The sequence below is a fragment of the Palaemon carinicauda genome, chromosome 1, assembly GCF_036898095.1.
Source record: "Palaemon carinicauda isolate YSFRI2023 chromosome 1, ASM3689809v2, whole genome shotgun sequence".
Lineage (NCBI taxonomy): Eukaryota > Metazoa > Arthropoda > Malacostraca > Decapoda > Palaemonidae > Palaemon > Palaemon carinicauda.
This window is the reverse complement of record NC_090725.1, coordinates 269,270,452-269,291,069: the sequence shown is the minus strand read 5'-3', so window position 1 is coordinate 269,291,069 and position 20,618 is coordinate 269,270,452. Positions and strand designations below refer to the sequence as shown.

The following is a 20,618-nucleotide window of genomic DNA, read 5'->3' as shown; positions in this document are numbered from 1 at the left end:
CCCAAGCCGAGAACTTCTCCCGTGGCATACCAGACGCTCGATCTAGACGAGAGTTTAGACGGAGGGAAGGCAAAGGCCGTCTTCCCCAAACTCCTCTTGGTTTCAAAACCAGTCGCCTAAAAGCCGTAAAGTTCTCTTGGAAGAGCGAGAGAGCACAAGTTTTGTAAAGGCTGGCATGTTAGCAGGTACGCCTAGAACAAACTCAGACGGCGGCGAACGAGGAGCAACAGCGACGAAGTGATCGGGAAACAACTCCTTAAAAATTAACATGACTTTCTTAAAGTCCATTGATGGAGGAACTGTTCTGGGTTCGTCTACATCCGAAGGATGATCATCATGCTGAGGGTCAGCAACGTCCTCATCTGAAGGATCCTCATCTGACAACTGCTGAGAAACAAGCAAAGGGGTTGGCAATGCTTGACACGCAGCGTCCACACGCACTGGTGCATTAGTAGCGGACCAGGACGCAACGTCATGTAACTGCTTAACAGTCTGTGAACTGTCAACAACAACAGGTGCGTGAGGACGCTCGGCGTCCACTCGAGACTGTTTTGACTGCCTAGTCTGAGCAGTCAAAACAACTCTAGAATGCGGTGGTTGACGCTCAGCGTCAAAACAAGTCAACTCCGATGGTTGGCGAACGTCCTGAACGTCAACAGGAGCATTAGTAAGTGGCCTAACGTCCAAATGCGGCTGAAAATCAACACGAGACCGCATCGAGTGAGGCTCTACATATCGTGACTGACGTGACTTAGCTACGCCAACGTCAACAGGACGCACAAAGGTTAGTTTGGGCGGCTGAAGGCCAGGATCTCGATGAGATAAACGGCTAGGCTCAACGTGAACCTTATCGACAGAATAGTCTTCCATAAGGGAGGCGAGCTTAGTCTGCATGTCCTGCAGTATAACCCATTTAGGGTCCACGGGAATGGGTGCGGTAAACGACGGGGTTAACGTCTGAGACGGCACAACCTTGCCTACACCAAGACTTTCTGAGCCTGTGTAACGTTGCTGCTTAGGCGGCGAGCAGTCATCCGATGACTGCAACGGGTCAGAACTGTCCCAATGACTACATCCAGGACGCTGGACCTGTCCTGAAGGGACCGACTTTCGCTTAAGGGGCCTAGAAACCTTGCTCCACAGTTTCTTATGCGAAAAGCCTTCGGAAGACGAGGAGAAAATGGGCTCTCTCGTCTTATGGTAGGGGCGATCTTGGTGAGATACGCCTGATACCATAGAGGGAACGTCTGTTTGCTGATCAAGGCCTCTCGAACCCATAAGTCGTACGACATTACTTCTCCCCTGGGCTTGGGAGCTTGCAAGAGGTCTCGGACTAGGTGAACGACAGGCACGAACAGACGAACCCTCGGTCGCAACACTGTTCACAACACTTTGCGCACTAATCACTTTCCCACTATTTTCCGCTGTGGCACTCTGACACTTACGCTCTTTAACGTCAGCCATGAGTTGATTACGATCAGTTGCTAACGCTTCAACTCTTTCCCCCAAGGCATGAATAGCACGTAACATGTCTTGCATAGATAGTTCCTGAGTGCCAGAAGGGGGGTTAGGTACAATCACTACAGGGGAAGGATTACGTTCAGGGGCATGTGGAGAGGAAAAATCTACTGACCTAGAGGAACTCCTCCTTACCCTATCTCTCTCTAGCCTACGTGCATACTTATCGTATTCGAGCCAATCGAATTCCGAAAGGCCCACGCATTCCTCACACCGATCTCCCAATTGACAGGTTTTACCCCGACAATCAGAACACACAGTATGTGGGTCGAGAGATGCCTTTGGAAGACGCCTATTACAGTCCCTAGCATTACACTTACGAAATCTAGGTACTTGTGAAGGGTCAGCCATTTTGAATTAGTCAAAGAAAGTCCAAAAAACAATCCAAGTCATCAACAATTAAATCTGTCCAAAAAAGAGTTCAAGAGTTTAAGTTGAGGAAAAACACCTGCACTGCGAAAGCTCAAACCAAAATGAAGTACTTCACCAAATATGTTGAGAAAACTCCAGGTTATACAGCGAGTATTGATACGTCTTGTCGTCAAGGTCGACAGAGAAGAATTGAAGGGTTTGTTTACATGCAGGAGTGGTATCTGGCCGATAGTTGGCGCTGGTGGGCACACCCGCAACCTTCATAGCGATCGCTCGCGAGTTTTTTAGTGTGTTTTCTGTCGAGCCGCTGAACAGCAGCTATTATATATTCACCGGCTAAGTTAAATATTTAAAAATATTTGTAATAACATAATATTTACTAAATGCTTTTAATATCATTAGTTATCACTTTGATCATGTGTGTTTAAAGCTTTTGTTTGTTTATTATGATCGAAGATGGAGCGTACAGTAAACAAATGGTAGGTTTCCGTTTCAGGTGGCGTCATAAAGAAAAAACATTATTTAATTTATTTCGAAGTTCTAAGAAAAATGAAGTAGAACAACATTGGTAATACCAAAATCATCATATAAAACTAAACTATACACAGATGTGTATATGTATTCGTTTCTTCGTTATGATCAGAGATAAACGTAAACAAATCATTGGTTGCCGTTTTTTATTGTGCTTTTTGGCGTGTTTAGGAAACGCATGATATAAAATCGCCTTTACTTTGATAATTCTGGATTTTCAATGATACAACTAAAGCTAGTCTATAGAGTGATGGTTTTGCTATTCACCAGTTGTCTTATACAATAGATATGAAAACATCAAAATTTGTCTGTATTTTGGGTCGTGTTATAACGGGAAATATACGGTGTTTACACCAATCCTGGTTGTAATTTTAACCTTTTTTTAAGTTATTAGAACTTTGAAGTATATTAAATGTTTGATTTATTTACAAAAACAATTTGATATTATAAAAAAATACAGTACAGTATACTACATAGAAAGTATTGGAAATGGGTAGTAAACACGTTTGCATAGGCAAGATCCTGGGTGCCATGGCCCCAATGGAATTATTTCTGTTTATTGTGTTTTTCGAAATATGAGATTTTCCATTTATACGAGGTCATTGATCGACCAAATTCTCACATAATTCGGGACCCTACTGTAAATATATATATATATATATATATATATATATATATATATATATATATATATATATATATATATATATATATATATATATATATACTGTACCTGTATATAAATATACATAAATGTATATATATATATATATATATATATATATATATATATATATATATATATATATATATATATCTATCTATATATATATATATATATATATATATATATATATATATATATATATATATATATATATATACTGTACCTGTATATAAATATACATAAATGTATGTATATATATATATATATATATATATATATATATATATATATATATATATATATATATATATATATATATATATATCATCCATAATGACATCAATATTGGACCAACAGTGTACTCCATTGCTAAGTGATTGACTATATCTTTCTAAATGAAATAACCTTTAAGGGAATACTGCATGTCAATGGAGACCTTCCTTATCTGATTTATAATGATCTAAAATTGTCTATTAAGATTAAATCTAGATTAAACGTACATTAGAAATGAGTCAGATAAACTATGACAAGTAATAAATGATTAATAGCTAAATTACCTGTACATCCAAAAGCAACAACTGAGACGGAGATCAGAATGATTTTGTATGAGATTTCAGCTCTGAATATATTAGGCCACCAGATTTCAAAGAAGCTTACAAAGATCAACATCAGAAGAGACACCACATATCCTGAAAAATTTATATCATAATCACATAATCCTCATCTACAATAAGAGGGCTAAAAAACACCAGAGTTATATTCCACAGCAGATACAATGCTGATAGTAAATATACTGGAAAGGAGGATATCTTGAGACATGAATAAATAAGTTCTCAGGAAGCTTACCAAAGCTAAAATAAATGCAATAATTCATATAAGACTCATCATACCAATAACAATTCTTGATAAAACTTTTTTTTAACATGCATGAAAATTTAAAATTTTCTAACCATTCTTTACAGTAAAACAAATACAAATCATTTATCCACATTGCAGTCAACTGTGATATGCAGATGTACCAAATTGGTAAGTTACTTAATAACAGTAAATACCCTTTACATCGAATTACCCATATATCTTTAGAAATTAACTAAAAAAATTATAAATGGGTTTTATATGCATCACACAAGGCAACTCTGCCTTTAGCAGTAAAGTGAGATAATTTAATCAAAATTTTATTCATTAGACATTTACTACAAAAACCAAGTAATCACGTTCCACAAGGATATCAGATGCAACAAAAATTAGCGTACTGTATGGCACTGAAGCTAAAAAAGTTATCTCCACTAGTAAAATGTAAAATTTGGTCTTAAATTTCAGATGCACAAATTGGAAAGTCTGCGTTCACCATTGTAGCAGACCAACTGTGATATATTACAGTATAAAGTAACTATTTTACCTTACTACAATCAATAAAATCATTTATATGGATCAATAACAAATGCAGCTTGAAATCATTTAGATTTTATCTATTATAAATCATTCATTATCAGCAGGGTAGCTTGAAAGTTCCTACCTATAAACTCAAAAGCAATAAAACAACTCTACCTATCCTGGTAATTACACAACTATTCTTTTAAAAGAATACTTAATAAAATACAATAAATTCAAAAACTAATTTGCATTATTCCAAGCATTAAAAACTTGAGTTCTTTAAAATAGGGTTGGTATTTAGCAGAGCTGGGACATGCCTTGAAATCGTTAATGATGTAGTTAACAACAGGTGATAAGTACAGCCTAGTAACTGCACCCTCACTCCCTTTTCTGTCAAAGACTCTTCACTTTTGACCTAAAGTTCAGGACTGAGAGGAGTAGTTGCTGCGAGGAGTTCAACTTTAAAAGACTCAGGTTTGTATACGTAGGAAAAATGTACGTATTAAATTCATTACTTGTTCCTACATGTATACAAAACTTTCATACTTTAATATAGGAAGACCAACTTATTGGTGGCTGGGAAGTCCCCCTAGACCTAAACTGTTTAATCCTTTTTCTCTCCTAGAAAATACCAGTCTCCCTAGTCCCTTAAAGAAGTGAAGGAGATGACTCCAGCAACCTCCTATCAGCCCTTCATAGGGCCACTACTAGTTTAGTAGCTGGTACTCGGTCGATGAACAAATCTCTCATCCAAAAGGGGGACACAGTCTGTTATGATATACAGTACCTGGAAAATGATAGCAAAAGAATGTGTTCATTCCACCATCATCCCTCTCATAAAGGAAAGATGTGGGAAAACTACTTACAAATCCAGTTTAATTAGAAAGGTGCTCAGAAATGTAGCTTACAAACATCAAAGTCTCATCCAGCGTGTAACAGTATGAGTGCTTCATAAAGCAAAAGATTTATGTTAGTCATTCAACTTTTCCTCCGGACTCACACTGATTATGTTACCACAGACAATATGCTTCCTATAATGATTGGGAGCTGGGTTGACTATGTACATAACTACTAGAGCCAAAACTACAGGGCCAAGAACAAAAGCACTGAAGGATTGGTATTTATGCTGACTTAAAGAGGGCTGTAAAGGTCAGTTGGCACATCTGAACTCTATCTCCTGTCCAAATGCAAATTCTTTTTAGGCTTAGTGGGATCAGCACCCAACTTTATGAGCTCTAGTTTAAGCTGGTGCCTAAAAGCCAGGAAGAGACCGTGCTCTTCGACACTTCTTTTTTGGTTCTGCCAATACTAAGGAAAACACTGAAAATCAGGCATATACAGAGTCCTCTTCAGATACCACTGCAGATTGGTGGTATGTCTGACGCTGGAGTTGATAAAGATTGGTAATGCAAAGGGTAGTTTTCTCAACTAGAAGTGTTAACAGATCAGAATATCACTCGTCATGTGGCCATCTAGGAACCAAAAGGGTCATCTTAAGGCTTGGCATGATCAACATTCAGTTAATCAGCTGACACATCAGGGTTAATGAAAGAAAAATGTCAGCATTTTGGTGATCCCATGGGGGGTGGAAGGTGTCTTACAAAACAGCCCATGGGTCTGGACAGGGTAACAAAACCCCAGGAGCATCCAGCTCAGCCATGTGAACAGGACAGTTCTCGGTGGTCCCCCGAGTAAGAAGCTTCTCCCCTATGCAAGGATGTAGGGACTACTCTGACCATACAACCTGCCCCTGGTAACTGTGTATATGCTAGTTCATTCCTCTTGCCAGAAATGTGCCAGGCTGACAGTCTTTCAGCCATTAGTACACCACTCCCATGCACATCTGCTTTGCAAAGGGGGGAGCACAACCATGCCCCCTTCTTTGTTGAAGTAGGCTACTATAGTGGTGGTGTTGCACATCAACACTACAGTGTATAGTTTACACCTTAAATGTTCTTGCAAAGCTATAAAACCTGCTTGCACATCTAAGACGATGATATGCAGAAGCTTTTTTTCATTGACCACAAACCTCAGGTGACTAAATTACCTAGTTGCATGCCCTACCCCTCCTTTGATGCATCTGAGAACAATTTCATGTTCTAAGGCAGGAAGTTGGGTGGGGTTTCCCTCACCCAGCCACCATGAAGATCTGCCTTTGCCTCCTGTCTGACTTGGACAAGATGGTATGGAAGATTCCTGGAAATTGACAAGTGATCCTTCGAATACCGAGTGAAGGAATCTCTGGTGGAGGAGACTATGTGAAACAATCCTCTCCAGTGAGGAAAGTGGCTGAGAAGACTCTACAAGCAACAAGCTGGATAACAAGAAATCCAATGCCTTCCACAAGACAGGACAAAAATCCTGTACTTTTACAAAGGCTACAATATGGAGAAGTTTGGAGGGTGGCCATGGTATCAGGCTCAATGACCACCAACTCAGAGACCATGTAAGGCATGCCTTGTGATCCGAGTCTCTCCCAGGGGAGTTTCCCCATCAATGCACACACTTACGATCAACCTGAAGAGATGATGGAACAGCAGACATTGGCATATAGAACAATCACTGCTTTGAGTGTGTGTGGTTAGATATTGTTTGGCTGATTGGAACAGAGTTCTCAGATTCACAGATCTGATCGACAACTCCATCCAGTGCCAACTAACAACATCTGATCATTGAAGCTCCAGAGAAGGCCTAGACCCTTGAGAGGCACCAAAGTGCCGATCAATAACCCAAGTCCTACCTAGAGGGAGCACCAAAGTTACCTCACCCAGTTCATTGCCTTCGCAAATTAGTGAAAGATGGTCCATAAGGGAACACACTGACGCAGGGTTCTCAGCTTTCATTTGTACCGGGCATAGGTCTAGTACCTGTGGGGCAAAAGAATCCCAAATACCTTCAAACTTCAGAAAAAGAGGGAACTACACGCAAAGACTTATTACAGGAAAGGGTATAGCTTTGTAGAAATGGCTGTGATAATTCACACTGAATAGCCCCTACTTTTGGGAGAGAGAAAATATAACCCACCACACAATATCCCTATGTCACCCAAGTTCTACCTAATAACAAAATAATTATGATTATTATTTGAATTTTCTATGGATGGCAACATCTGACATCAGAATCTAAAGTGAAATCTGAATGACATCATTTGACCAGATCAAATCTCAAAGGGTTAAAAACAAGTTAACTGGGTAAGCCCAAGAAGAGTTTAGAATGTGACTTGGTGGCATACTTGAAAATATCAATCATAGCAATGCTGCAATACAGGAGGAAAGGGTAGAGTCCACTTGAATATGTATGAAGATGCCGACAGATCAGCAATGTTATGGCACGTTAACTAAGAGCAGGTGAAAATCAATCACTAATCAAGACTATTATTATTATCATAATTACTAGCTAAGCTACAACCCTAGTTGGAAAAGCAAGATGCTATAAGCCCAAGGGCTACAAAAGAGAAAAATAGCCCAGTGAGGAAAGGAAAAAAGGAAATAAATAAACGATAGGAGAAATAATGAACCTTTAAAATAATATATTTCAAAAACAGAAACAACATGAAAACAGATATTTCATATATAAACTATAAAAAGACTTATGTCAGCCTGTTCAACATCATAAAACATTTGCTGCAAGTTTGAACCTTTGAAGTTCAGTTGATTCAATTACCCGATTACGAAGATCATTCCACAACTTGGTCACAGCTGGAATAAAACTTCTAGAATACTGAGTAGTATTGAGCCTCGTGATGGAGAAGGCCTGACTATTAGAATTAACTGCATGCCTAGTATTACCAACAGGATGGAACTGTCTGGGAAGATCTGAATGTAAAGGATGATCAGAATTATGAAAAATGATATTTTAATTATAAAATAAATTTTTGAATATACTTACCCGGTGAATATATAATAGCTGCTGCTCCAGCGGCTCGACAGAAAAACACACAAAAACTCGCGAGCGATCGCTATGAAGGTTGCGGGTGTGCCCACCAGCGCCAACTATCGGCCATATACCGCATATGCATGTAAACAAGCCTCAATTCTTCTCGTCCCGCTGCGTCTCTATTGGGGAGGAAGGGAGGGCCTTTAATTTATATATTCACCGGGTAAGTATATTCAAAAATTTATTTTATAATTAAAATATAATTTTTAAATATTCAACTTAGCCGGTGAATATATAATAGCTGATTCACACCCAAGGTGGTAGGTAGAGACCAGAGTTAATTAAGTTTACAGCGTATATGCTTAGAGTTTTTGACAGTTATAATATAACAAAACCAAAATATATAGGTACCTGGTAAGGAAGTTGACTTAGACGATTACTCTGCCTTGTTAGTCTGTCTTCCTCACGAAGCCCAGCGATCCTCTTAGGATGCTGAAAGACTCCCAGGAGCTGAAGTATCAAGGGCTGCAACCCATACAAACAGGACCTCATCAAACCCCTAATCTGGGCGCTCTCAAGAAATGACTTTGACCACCCGCCAAATCAACCAGGATGCGAAAGGCTTCTTAGCCTTCCGTACAACCCAAAAAACAATATTAAAAACATTTCAAGAGACAGATTAAAAAGGATATTGGAATTAGGGTAATGTAGTGGTAGAGCCCTCACCCACTACTGCACTCGCTGCAACGAATGGACCCAGTGTGTAGCAGTCCTCGTAAAGAGTCTGGACATCTTTTAAGTAAAATGACGCGAACACTGACTTGCTTCTCCAAAAAGTCGCGTCCATAATACTTTGCAGAGATCTATTTTGCTTGAAGGCCACGGAGGTTGTTATAGCTCTACCTTCGTGCGTCTTAACCTTAAGCAAACATCGGTCTTTCTCATTCAAGTGAGAATGAGCTTCTCGTATTAAAAATCTGATAAAATATGACAAAGCATTCTTTGACATAGGCAATGATGGTTTCTTAACTGAGCACCATAATGCCTCAGATTTACCTCGTAATGACTTAGTACGAGATAAATAGAACTTAAGAGCTCTAACAGGACATAATACTCTTTCCAGTTCGTTGCCTACGATCTCTGATAAGCAAGGAATATCAAAAGATTTAGGCCAAGGACGAGAAGGCAGTTCATTTTTGGCCAGGAAACCAAGTTGAAGTGAACAAGTGGCTTTTTCTGTAGAAAAGCTGATGTTCTTACTGAGGGGCATGAAGTTCACTGACCCTTTTAGCCGAAGCCAAGCACACTAGGAAAAGTGTCTTGAGGGTGAGATCCTTCAGGGAGGCTGAATGTAATGGCTCAAACCTGTCTGACATGAGGAACCTTAGGACCACGTCTAAGTTCCATCCAGGAGTTGCCAAATGACGTTCCTTAGAGGTCTCGAAAGACTTAAGGAGATCTTGTAGATCTTTATTGTTGGAAAGATCTAAGCCTCTATGTCGAAAGACCGAAGCCAACATGCTCCTGTAGCCCTTAATCGTGGGAGCTGAGAGGGAGCGAACCTTTCTCAGATGTAAAAGAAAATCTGCGATTTAGGCTACAGAGGTACTGGACGAGGACACAGATGCTGACTTGCACCAGTCTCGAAAGACTTCCCACTTCGACTGGTATACTCTAATGGTAGAAGCTCTCCTCGCTCTTGCAATCGCACTGGCTGCCTCCTTCGAAAAGCCTCGAGCTCTTGAGAGTCTTTCGATAGTCTGAAGGCAGTCAGACGAAGAGCGGGGAGGCTTTGATGGACATTCTTTACGTGGGGCTGACGTAACAGATCTACCCTTAGAGGAAGACTTCTTGGAAAGTCTACCAGCCATCGAAGTACCTCGGTGAACCACTCTCTCGCGGGCCAGAGGGGAGCAACCAACGTCAACCTTGTCCCTTCGTGAGAGGCGAACTTCTGCAGTACCTTGTTGACAATCTTGAATGGTGGGAATGCATATAAGTCCAGATGAGACCAATCTAGGAGAAATGCGTCTATGTGTATTGCTGCTGGGTCTGGGACTGGAGAGCAATAGATTGGAAGTCTCTTGGTCATCGAGGTTGCAAAGAGGTCTATGGTGGGTTGACCCCAAGTCGCCCAAAGACTCTTGCACACGTCCTTGTGGGGGGTCCATTCCGTAGGAATTACCTGACCCCTCCGACTGAGACAGTCTGCTAAGACGTTCAAGTCGCCCTGGATAAACCTCGTTAACAGGGAGATGCCTCGATCTCTTGACCAAATGAGCAGGTCCCTTGCGATCTCGTACAGCGTGAGGGAGTGTGTGCCTCCTTGCTTGAGATGTACGCCAAGGCTGTGGTATTGTCGGAGTTGATCTCTACCACTTTGTTTCGAAGGAGACTTTCGAATTTCATCAAGGCCAAGTGGACTGCCAAAAGCTCCTTGCCGTTGATGTGCATGCTCCTCTGACTTGAGGTCCACAGACCTGAGCATTCCCGACCGTCCAGGGTCGCACCCCAACCCAAATCCGACGCGTCTGAGAATAGTACGTGGTTTGGGTTCTGAACTGCTAGGGAAAGTCCCTCTCTCAGACTGATATTGTTGTTCCACCATTTCAGGCATGCCTTTACTGGTTCGGAGACCGGGATTGAGACCGTCTCTAACGTCTTGTCCTTGTTCCAGTGAAAGGCTAGATGGAACTGGAGAGGCCGAAGGTGTAGTCTTCCTAGCGAGACAAACTGCTCCAGGGATGATAGAGTTCCTACTAGACTCATCCAATTCCTGACTGAGCACCGTTCTCTCTTCAACATTAGTTGGACTTTGAGCAGGGCTTGATCTATTCGGGTGGCAGACGGAAAAGCCCGAAAAACTGGACTGCGAATCTCCATCCCTAAATACAGTATAGTTTGGGATGGAATCAGCTGGGACTTTTCTAGGTTGACCAAAAGTCCCAATTCCTTGGTCAGATCCAATGTCCAATGAAGATCCTGCAGACAGCGATGACTGGACGAAGCCCTGAGAAGCCAGTCGTCCAAGTACAGGGAGGCTCGGATTCCCGATAAATGGAGGAATTTTGCCACATTCCTCATGAGCCTCGTAAACACGAGAGGAGCAGGACTTAGGCCAAAGCACAGGGCCCGAAACTGGTATACCACATTCCTGAAAACAAACCTCAGAAACGGTTGGGAATCTAGGTGTATAGGAATGTGGAAGTACGCATCTCATAGGTCGAGAGAGACCATCCAGTCTCCCTTTCTGACCGCTGCTAAGACTGACTTCGTGGTCTCCATAGTGAACTTTGTTTTTGTAACAAAAACGTTGAGCGCACTGACGTCTAGCACCGGTCTCCAACCTCCTGTCTTCTTTGGGACTAGGAAGAGACGGTTGTAAAACCCCGGTGATTGAAGGTCCGAGACTTTCACCACCGCTCCCTTCTCTAGCAACAGACACACTTCTAGGTTTAGGGCTTGTCTCTTTGACTCCTCTCGGTACCTGGGAGAGAGGTCGATGGGAGTTGTCACTAGAGGAGGTTTGCGTACAAACGGAATTTTGTACCCCTCTCTGAGCAACCGAACAGACTGTTGGTCTGCGCCCTTCTTCTCCCAGGCCTGCCAGAAGCTCTTCAATCTGGCTCCTACCGCTGTCTGAGGCTGTGGGCAGTCAGACTCTGCCACGTGAGGACTTGGCTCCTCTCTTCTTTCCTCTCTTTCCCTCGGCACGAGTACTTCCCCTGCTGGGAGCTCTGCCACGAAAGGGCGGGATAAATCTGGATGCCGGAGTCTCGATCCTGGGTCTTACAGCAAAGGATGTAGAAGGAGTCCCTTTGCGAGCAGAGGACGCCATCAAGTCATGGGTGTCCTTCTGCACAAGCGAAGAAGCTATGTCCTTAACCAATTGTTGCGGAAACAAAGACTTTGATAAGGGAGCAAAGAGCAGTTCTGATCTCTGACAGGGAGTAACTCCTGCCGAAAGAAAAGAGCAAAGGGACTCTCGCTTCTTTAAGACTCCCGACGTAAAAGAGGAGGCGAGCTCATTGGAACCATCGCGGATGGCTTTATCCATACATGACATTATCAGTAAGGAAACATCTCTATCAGCCGACGAGATTTTCCTACTTAAAGCTCCTAATGACCAGTCAAGGAAGTTGAAAACTTCAAAGGCCCTGTATACGCCTTTCAGCAGATGGTCAAGGTCCGAGGAGGACCAACTAATCTTCGAGCGTCTCATGGCTAGGCGGCGGGGAGAGTCTACGAGGCTTGAGAAGTCACCCTGGGCAGAGGCAGGGACTCCCAAGCCGAGAACTTCTCCCGTGGCATACCAGACGCTCGATCTAGACGAGAGCTTTGACGGAGGGAAGGCAAAGGCCGTCTTCCCCAAACTCCTCCTGGTATCCAACCAGTCGCCTAAAAGTTGTAAAGCTCTCTTGGAAGAGCGAGAAAGCACTAGCTTAGTAAAGGCTGGCATGTTAGCAGGTAAGCCTAGAGCAAACTCAGACGGTGGCGAACGAGGAGCAACGGTAACAAAGTGATCGGGAAAAAGCTCCTTGAAAATTAACATGACTTTCTTAAAGTCCATTGAAGGAGGAACCGTTCTAGGTTCGTCTACATCCGAAGGATGATCATCATGATGAGGGTCAGCAACGTCCTCATCTGAAGGATCTTCATCCGACAACTGCTGAGTAACAAGCAAAGGGGTTGGCAATGCTTGACATGCAGAGTCCACACGCACTGGTGCATCAGTAGCAGTCCAGGACGCTACGTCATGTAACTGCTTAACAGCCTGACTGTCAACAACAACAGGAGCGGGAGGACGCTCGACGTCAACTCGAGACTGTTTTGACTGCCTAGACTGAGCAGTCAAAACAACTCTAGACTGCGGTGGTTGACGCTCAGCGTCAAAACAAGTCAACTCCGCTGGTTGGCGAACGTCCTGAACGTCAACAAGAGCATTAGGAAGTGGCTGAACGTCCATATGCGGCTGAAAGTCAACACGTGACTGCATCGAGTGAGGCTCTACAAAGCGTGATTGACGTGACTTAGCAACGCCAACGTCAACAGGAAGAGCAAAGGCTCGTTTTGGCGGCTGAAGGCCAGGATCTCGATTAGCTAAGCGGCGAGGATCATCGTGAACCTTTTCAGCAGAATAGTCTTCCATAAGGGAGGCGAGCTTGATCTGCATGTCTTGCAGTACAACCCATTTAGGATCAACGGGAAAGGGTGCGGTAAAAGACGGGGTTAACGTCTGAGACTGCACAACCTTGCCTACACCAAGACTCTCTGAGCCTGTGTAACGTTGCTGCTTAGGCGGCGAGCAGTCTTCCGATGACTGTAAAGGGTCAGAGCTGTCCCAATGGCTACAACCAGGACGCTGGACCTGTCCTGAAGGGACCGACTTTCGCTTCAAGGGCCTTGAAACCTTGCTTCACGGTTTCTTATGCGAAAAGCCTTCGGATGACGAGGAGAAAATGGTCTCTCTCGTCTTATGGTAGGGGCGGTCTTGATGAGACACGCCTGTTACCATAGAGGGAACGTCTGTTCGCTGATCAAGGCCTCTCGAACCCATAAGTCGTACGACATTACTTCTCCCCTGGGCTTGGGAGCTTGCAAGAGGTCTCGGACTAGGCGAACGACAGGCACGAACAGACGAACCCTCGGTCGCAACACTGAAAACACTTTGCGCACTAATCACTTTCCCACGATTTTCCGCTGTGGCACTCTGACACTTTAGCTCTTTAACGTCCGCCATGAGTTGATTACGATCTGTAGCTAACGACTCAACTCTTTCACCCAAAGCATGAATGGCACGTAACATGTCCCGCATTGATGGTTCCTGAGTGCCAGTAGGGGGTTCAGGCACAACCACTACAGGGGAAGGATTAGGTTCAGGGGCATGGGGAGAGGAAAATCTACTGATCTAGAGGAACTCCTCCTTACCCTATCTCTCTCTAGCTTACGAGAATATTTGTCATATTCGAGCCAATCAAATTCCGAAAGGCCCACGCATTCCTCACACCGATCTCCTAATTGACAGGTTTTACCCCGACAATTAGAACACACAGTATGTGGGTCGAGAGAGACCTTTGGAAGACGCCTATTGCAATCCCTAGCATTACACTTACGAAATCTAGGAACTTGAGAAGCGTCAGCCATTTTGAATTAGTCAAAGAAAGTCCAAAAAACAATCCAAGTCATCAACAATTAAATCTGTCCAAAAAAGAGTTCAAGAGTTTAAGTTGAGGAAAAACACCTGCACTGCGAAAGCTCAAACCAAAATGAAGTACTTCACCAAGTCTGTTGAGAAAACTCCAGGTTATACAGCGAGTAATGATACGTCTTGTCGTTAAGGCCGACAGAGAAGAATTGAGGCTTGTTTACATGCATATGCGGTATCTGGCCGATAGTTGGCGCTGGTGGGCACACCCGCAACCTTCATAGCGATCGCTCGCGAGTTTTTGTGTGTTTTTCTGTCGAGCCGCTGGAGCAGCAGCTATTATATATTCACCGGCTAAGTTAAATATTTAAAAATCTTATGCAACATGCATAATGAGCAAATGGAACGATGGTGTCAGAGATTAATATCTAGATCAGGAATAAGAAATTTAATAGACCTGTCCAACAAATTGATGAGAATCAGCAGCTGAAGACCAACAGGAGAATAATACTCGAAACACAGCAAAATGAAAGAATTAAAACACTTCTTCAGAATAGATTGATCACCAAAAATCTTAAGACTTTCTCAATGAGCCAATTTTTTGTGCAATGGAAGATGACACAGAACTAAGTGTTTCTCAAAAGTAAATTTGTTGTTGAGAATCACACCTAAAATTTTAAAAGTCCTACAGAGTTGAAGAAACATTATCAATGCTGAGATCCAGATGTGAGGAGCCACTGTCCTTGACCTACTTAAAATCATACTTTGAGTTTTGTTAGGATTCAATTTCGTGCCCCATAATTTGCACCATACACTAATTTTAGCTAGATCTCTATTAAGGGATTCAGCAATCCCAGATCTACATTAAGATGATGGAATTGATGCAAAGAGCGTAGCATCATCTGCATATGTAACAAACTTGTTTTCTAGGCCAAACCACATGTCATGTGTATATAGTATGAAAAGTAATGGGCCAAGAACACTACCCTGAGGAACACCAGATATCACATTCCTATTTTCACTATGGTGCTCAACAACAACTCTGCAATCTATTGCTTAAAAATTCAATGATAATGCTAAGAAATGACCCACACAATCCAAACTGTTTGAGTTTGAAAACAAGGGCCTCATGATTAACATGGTCAAAGGCAGCACTAAAATCAAGGCTAATCATACAAACTTCCTGACCACAATCAAGGGATTTCTGTACAGCATTGGAGATTGTAAGAAGGGCATCACATGCTCCAAGGCCTTCACAAAAACCAAATTGCAAACTAGGGAACAGATGATTATCTTCAGATAACCGATTAAGATGTTTTGCCAAAAGTTATTAAAAACTTTCAATAATATGGGAGTTATGGAAACTGGGCGGTAATCAGTTGGACTTGAGCTACCACAAACACATTTACATATTGGAGTAACATCACCAATTCTCCAACAAGTGCTAAAAGCTCCTCTTCTTGCTAAATTGTGCAAAACAACAGATAACTTTGAAGCTAAGAAGTCTGCAGTTTTAATAAAAAAAAACAAGGAAAAATACCATTTGGATCTATACTTCAATAAGCATCAAGGTCCATCAAGAGAACTTTAACTTCAGGAAAACAGGTATGAGGAAGATCAAGTTTCTCATTACTCTGCTTACTGTCAAACACATCAGGCAAAAGGGTTTTTCCTTTGGATATTGAGCCATCAGGTTAAAGTAAAGGAGGAACTGTTGCATCTACACCAAAGAGTGGAGATTTAAGGGTAGTCCACAACTTATGTTCCTCGGTTGTACCAGAAAGGGTTTCTTTAATCGATAACATAAACATTACATTATAACAACCAGTTATCATTAATAAAAAAAGCTTAGTGGAAAGATGAGTTTTTTAAGTTAAAAGTTGATCAATAAATAAAAAAAATTATGACAATAACACACAGTGTATATAGACAGAAAAACTATTTTCTATCAAAAAAATCCTAGCAAGCACACTAACATAAAGCACTCCAAGAGTTGAAATTGCAGTTTTCTCATGCTGGAGCATTAAACAAGTAAAAAGTGAAGCACACTGCTAAGTTCAGTTGTTGATAATCGCTGATGTGTAAATTACTAGGTATTCTTTAAAACAAACAGTTGCACTATGCTTGATGGAAAGTTTATTATAGCCATAATTAAAAACAAACTGAACTACAAAACATCTGAGGAAATGAAAAAAAAAATTAAACAGAGAACAAAATAATGTATAACTTACCAAATATAATCCTTACATTAAGAGGAATCAATTCTACTAAAAGATTGCTGAGAAGAACAGCCCCAAATGCTATAAAGGTGTACACAATTGAAATGTCAAAGACAATTGTGGAATTGGGGTAGCGTTTCTCAAAGTAATCCACAGCTATGGTAAAGCTGAAAAAGATGTAAGTGTGTTAGGGTATACAATATAATTTCTAGTCCTTAATACAGCTGGAAAAGATATACATGTTAGGGTTTACAATTTTTAGTCTGTTATATCATGAATTAAATAATTAACCTATGCTGAGATAAACATAAGCATAGCTAACATCACCTATATTGAATAATAGTAAAAATTATCTTAACAGGGCATATGATCAACAACTTACAAAAGAGGCAATATGGTTGAATAGTTGCATCTTCCTTAAAAGTGAAATAATTTAAAACTATCTATGACTATACAGTACTGTAATGTTGCATTAAGAATCCAACATCACTCCATTCCGCTGACTCACAGGAGCTTTGCTAGTCTCTCTTGAATAAGATTATTATTATATTTATGACAGTATTTTCTTAATTGATACAGATTTATTAAGCCTCAAAAGTAAGATTTTAATTTCCTTATATAGCTGGCATGAAATTAACAACATAAAATAGGACAATGTAAATATAGAGCATCATACTAACAATAAACTATTTTTTTAAATAAAATTATTTGTTTTAATATTTACTCAGAATTTCCTGCTATACCTCATCTGAATGAAAAATTAAACATTAATAATAAAAAAAATTAACTCTTTCTGAATAAGTGTGATAGCCAGCCTCTCTATTGAACGGGAGCAACAGTGTAAGCTTCTAGTTGGCTCCATCTCAAGTGCTTTTCATACAAACATATTGAGTCATTTTTAGTAAGTACAAAGCAAACTAAAAGAAAAGTAAACCACTAAAGCAGGGAGGCAAAGGGAGCTTCTTTAATTCTAGGTACCTGGAATTAATTGCTTATTCTCACACTACCAAGGAAGATTAGTGTGGTAAATGTTGGCTTAACAAAAAATTCTTATCTCTTTTAATCTCACAGTCATTATCATTGCATGACCATAACTCATCGTTGGTAAATATAAGACATTTCATAATGTGTTTTCTTATACTTACCTAATCATCACATAGGTATATGTGAAAACTCAGAGGGATAGAATTGGTAAATGAGGGCTTAGAAAACCCTTCAATATGAGGGGATGGCTTTATCTTCATGTGGCCAGCTGAAGCTTGTGAACATTATGATGCAAGATGTGACAATGAAACTGTCTAAAATCTATCCTTAACTAAAGTCTGAGGGCCACATGAGAAAGATGTCGCCAAAGATCTGGAAACCATTTTCTTTGAGCTCAAAATGGGGACAACAGTGTCATCCTGGCATTGATATACTTATTTGCAAAACTTCATGATTACAGCATGAATTCGTGTAAATATATATATCATTGGCTGACCCCACAACTTTTCTATTTCTGTACAAACATGAGATAGAATGGACTATTTTGTTGCAAAAACCTGGTTTTGTCCATTCAATTGATTGGCTAGGACATCTGGTTTCCCAGGAATGAATAAAGCCAGAGCAATCACTCTGACTTTCTGTCCATAGTTGAAGATCTCATGCTGTGCAAAGAGAAACTGCTGAACTGGTGCCTGACATAAGCCAAAGCTGTCAAGTTACCTGAATGAAGAGCAAAGGATTTGCTTTTGAGCTTCCTCTGGAGACCCAACTTTCAAAAGGTGTAGATTTCTGATTTCATTCCCCAGACAGATGATAACGCATCCAAAAGTAAGGAGATATATAGGATAGAAAGTTCTATGCTGATACTTTAACCTATCCTTTGATGGTTGGTCTGTGGGAGACCTGATGGTTAGTGGGTCCTAGATCTCCGCTGACTGCTCAACATCTCCCAGTTCAAACAAGAGAGGAATTCTGGAGTCTCAATCTCGATATGTGTGACCTGGCGATAGAACCTCTCAAGTACCAAGTCTCTGCACCTCAAGATGGTGTTGGCCCACAAGTTCACGACTCGGTGGGCAAGGAACTCAATAGCGTGAGTGCCCGAACATCTCCATCGCCTTCTGGGTGCTCCAATGATTCTAACAATAGCTCAAGCCATGAAGTAGCCTGCATGGCGTACTTTGCCACTTTCTGTTGGTTCAGGATCTCAGTAGCCGAGAACGAGATTTGAAGGCCGGAAAGTCTCTCCAGAGAAATTCCGTTTGTTAATTCCTCTAAAGAATGGTGTAGACTGTAGAGAAAGAGTTGGGAAAGGCTCATCACGGACCTCGTAGTATCTCCTTTGCTGGACACTCGGAGGTGGGAGGAGTTTCGAGGACGTGCCGGAACGGATAACTCCGAGGACGTGCCTGAACGCAGCGCTGCGAGAAGTCTGAGAGCTGGGAGGAAATATTCAGCCTGACACTCTTAAGCCCCTGAAACATAGGCAAGGGTGTGCTGGACTTTAGGAGCTTCTGAGCGCCAAAGACATAATCAAGGACCGTGTCTTTGCCCTCTTGAGGAGCCATAGCTGGGTCTACCAAACCATTTAGGGACCTCATGCAGGCCAGAACTTGACAAAAGGCATATTCTAACTCTCTCCGCTCGGCTTCCGAAGGACTGACAGCTAGATCGTCATCTTCCACCCACGAGACATCATATAGGGGTGGGTCATGGTCGATGTGGCTGGTCAATGGCCTGACCCCTCTGCATGTCTAGGAATCCTCGAAGAGGATTTCAGCATCATCTTAGAGTCCTTAGATTCCCTCCTAGGAGGGAAGAAGGTCTCCAGAGCAGAAAGTTTAGATGGAGGAACCTTCTGCTGGCCACCCATCGGGGGAAGGATGGAATCCTCCGCAGGTTTCGATACTATCGTATTGCAATAGTGAGGGACTTCCTTGCTAAGGGAGGACCAGAGTGAGTTTGGCAAGGACTCTTCCCTGCTGAGTACCTCAGACCGAGGTGACGAGTGAAGCACAGGAGATCGAAGAGGAGTTGAACTAGTGAGCCTAGGCCTTCACTTGGAAGGTCTAGTAGGGGTCAGCTTGACCTTGGTAGATGGTACCTCGTCAGGAGCTCCTCTCTTCCTCTTCAGGGGAGACGAAACCGTGGATCTTTGCATTGGAAGTGCAGAGGAAGACTCCTCAAGGGGGGCCCTAGGAGTTTAGGAGGGGCGGGAAGATGGCAATCCCGAAGAGAAAGCTTGGGATACTGCCCTAACCAAGGCTCCGAACCATGGTTGCTGTCCGATGCTGACACTGTCTGGAAGTTCCCCTGAGAAGAGTAAAGAGGAGTGCCGCAACTGAGTCTTTACTGCAGACAAGGATGATGAGGGTTGCTGCGCTGTGGTCTCCTTCCATGCTGTGGACTCCTTCCAAGGAGCAGGAAGTTTATGAATTTTGAATCCCTGCAGGCTGCCCTTTTCTGCCTTCCACGGTGAAAGTGATATTCTGCGTTTTCAGAGAGGAGAGTGGGGTGACGGCAAACGATGGGATGGAGACTTGTCCTTCCCTGGAGGAAGAGCCGAAGCTCGAGGAGACGATGGTCTGGCCGGCTGCCTACCTCGCGACTTGTGGTGTTTTGTCAGAGCATTGGCGAACACAGGACTGATGGCGCCACTGTTGTTCTATGGAAGCACATTCCCGTACAACCACCTAACAAGAGGTACACTGTTGTTCGTTTGCCAATCAGCCAGAGGGCGATCGGTGAGCCGGCGAGCTGGCGAATGACGAGTTGGCGAGCAGTGAGCTGGCGAACAGCGCCGGGCCGGAGAAGGGCGTTGAGCGGTAGCCTTACTCTCCTCTGAAGGGGAGTGATGAGTAGTCAGTGAGTGATGAGTCGTCCGCGAGTGAAGAGTTGTCAGCGAGTGATGAGAGGGCCGGTGAGCAATCGA

The 20,618-nt window shown here is 42.2% G+C and overlaps 1 protein-coding gene across 1 annotated transcript in view; it reads right to left on the bottom strand.

Moving 5' to 3' along the window:
• The window catches only part of Ent3 (equilibrative nucleoside transporter 3), a 119,690-nt gene that overhangs the window by 73,755 nt on the left and 25,317 nt on the right, over positions 1–20,618 (bottom strand). The window contains exons 4-5 of the mRNA XM_068390420.1: positions 16,715–16,869; positions 3,646–3,777 (exon numbers count right to left, since the gene is read on the bottom strand). Coding sequence (XP_068246521.1) covers positions 3,646–3,777; positions 16,715–16,869 — 287 coding nt within the window. The remainder of the gene's footprint in view (positions 1–3,645; positions 3,778–16,714; positions 16,870–20,618) is intronic.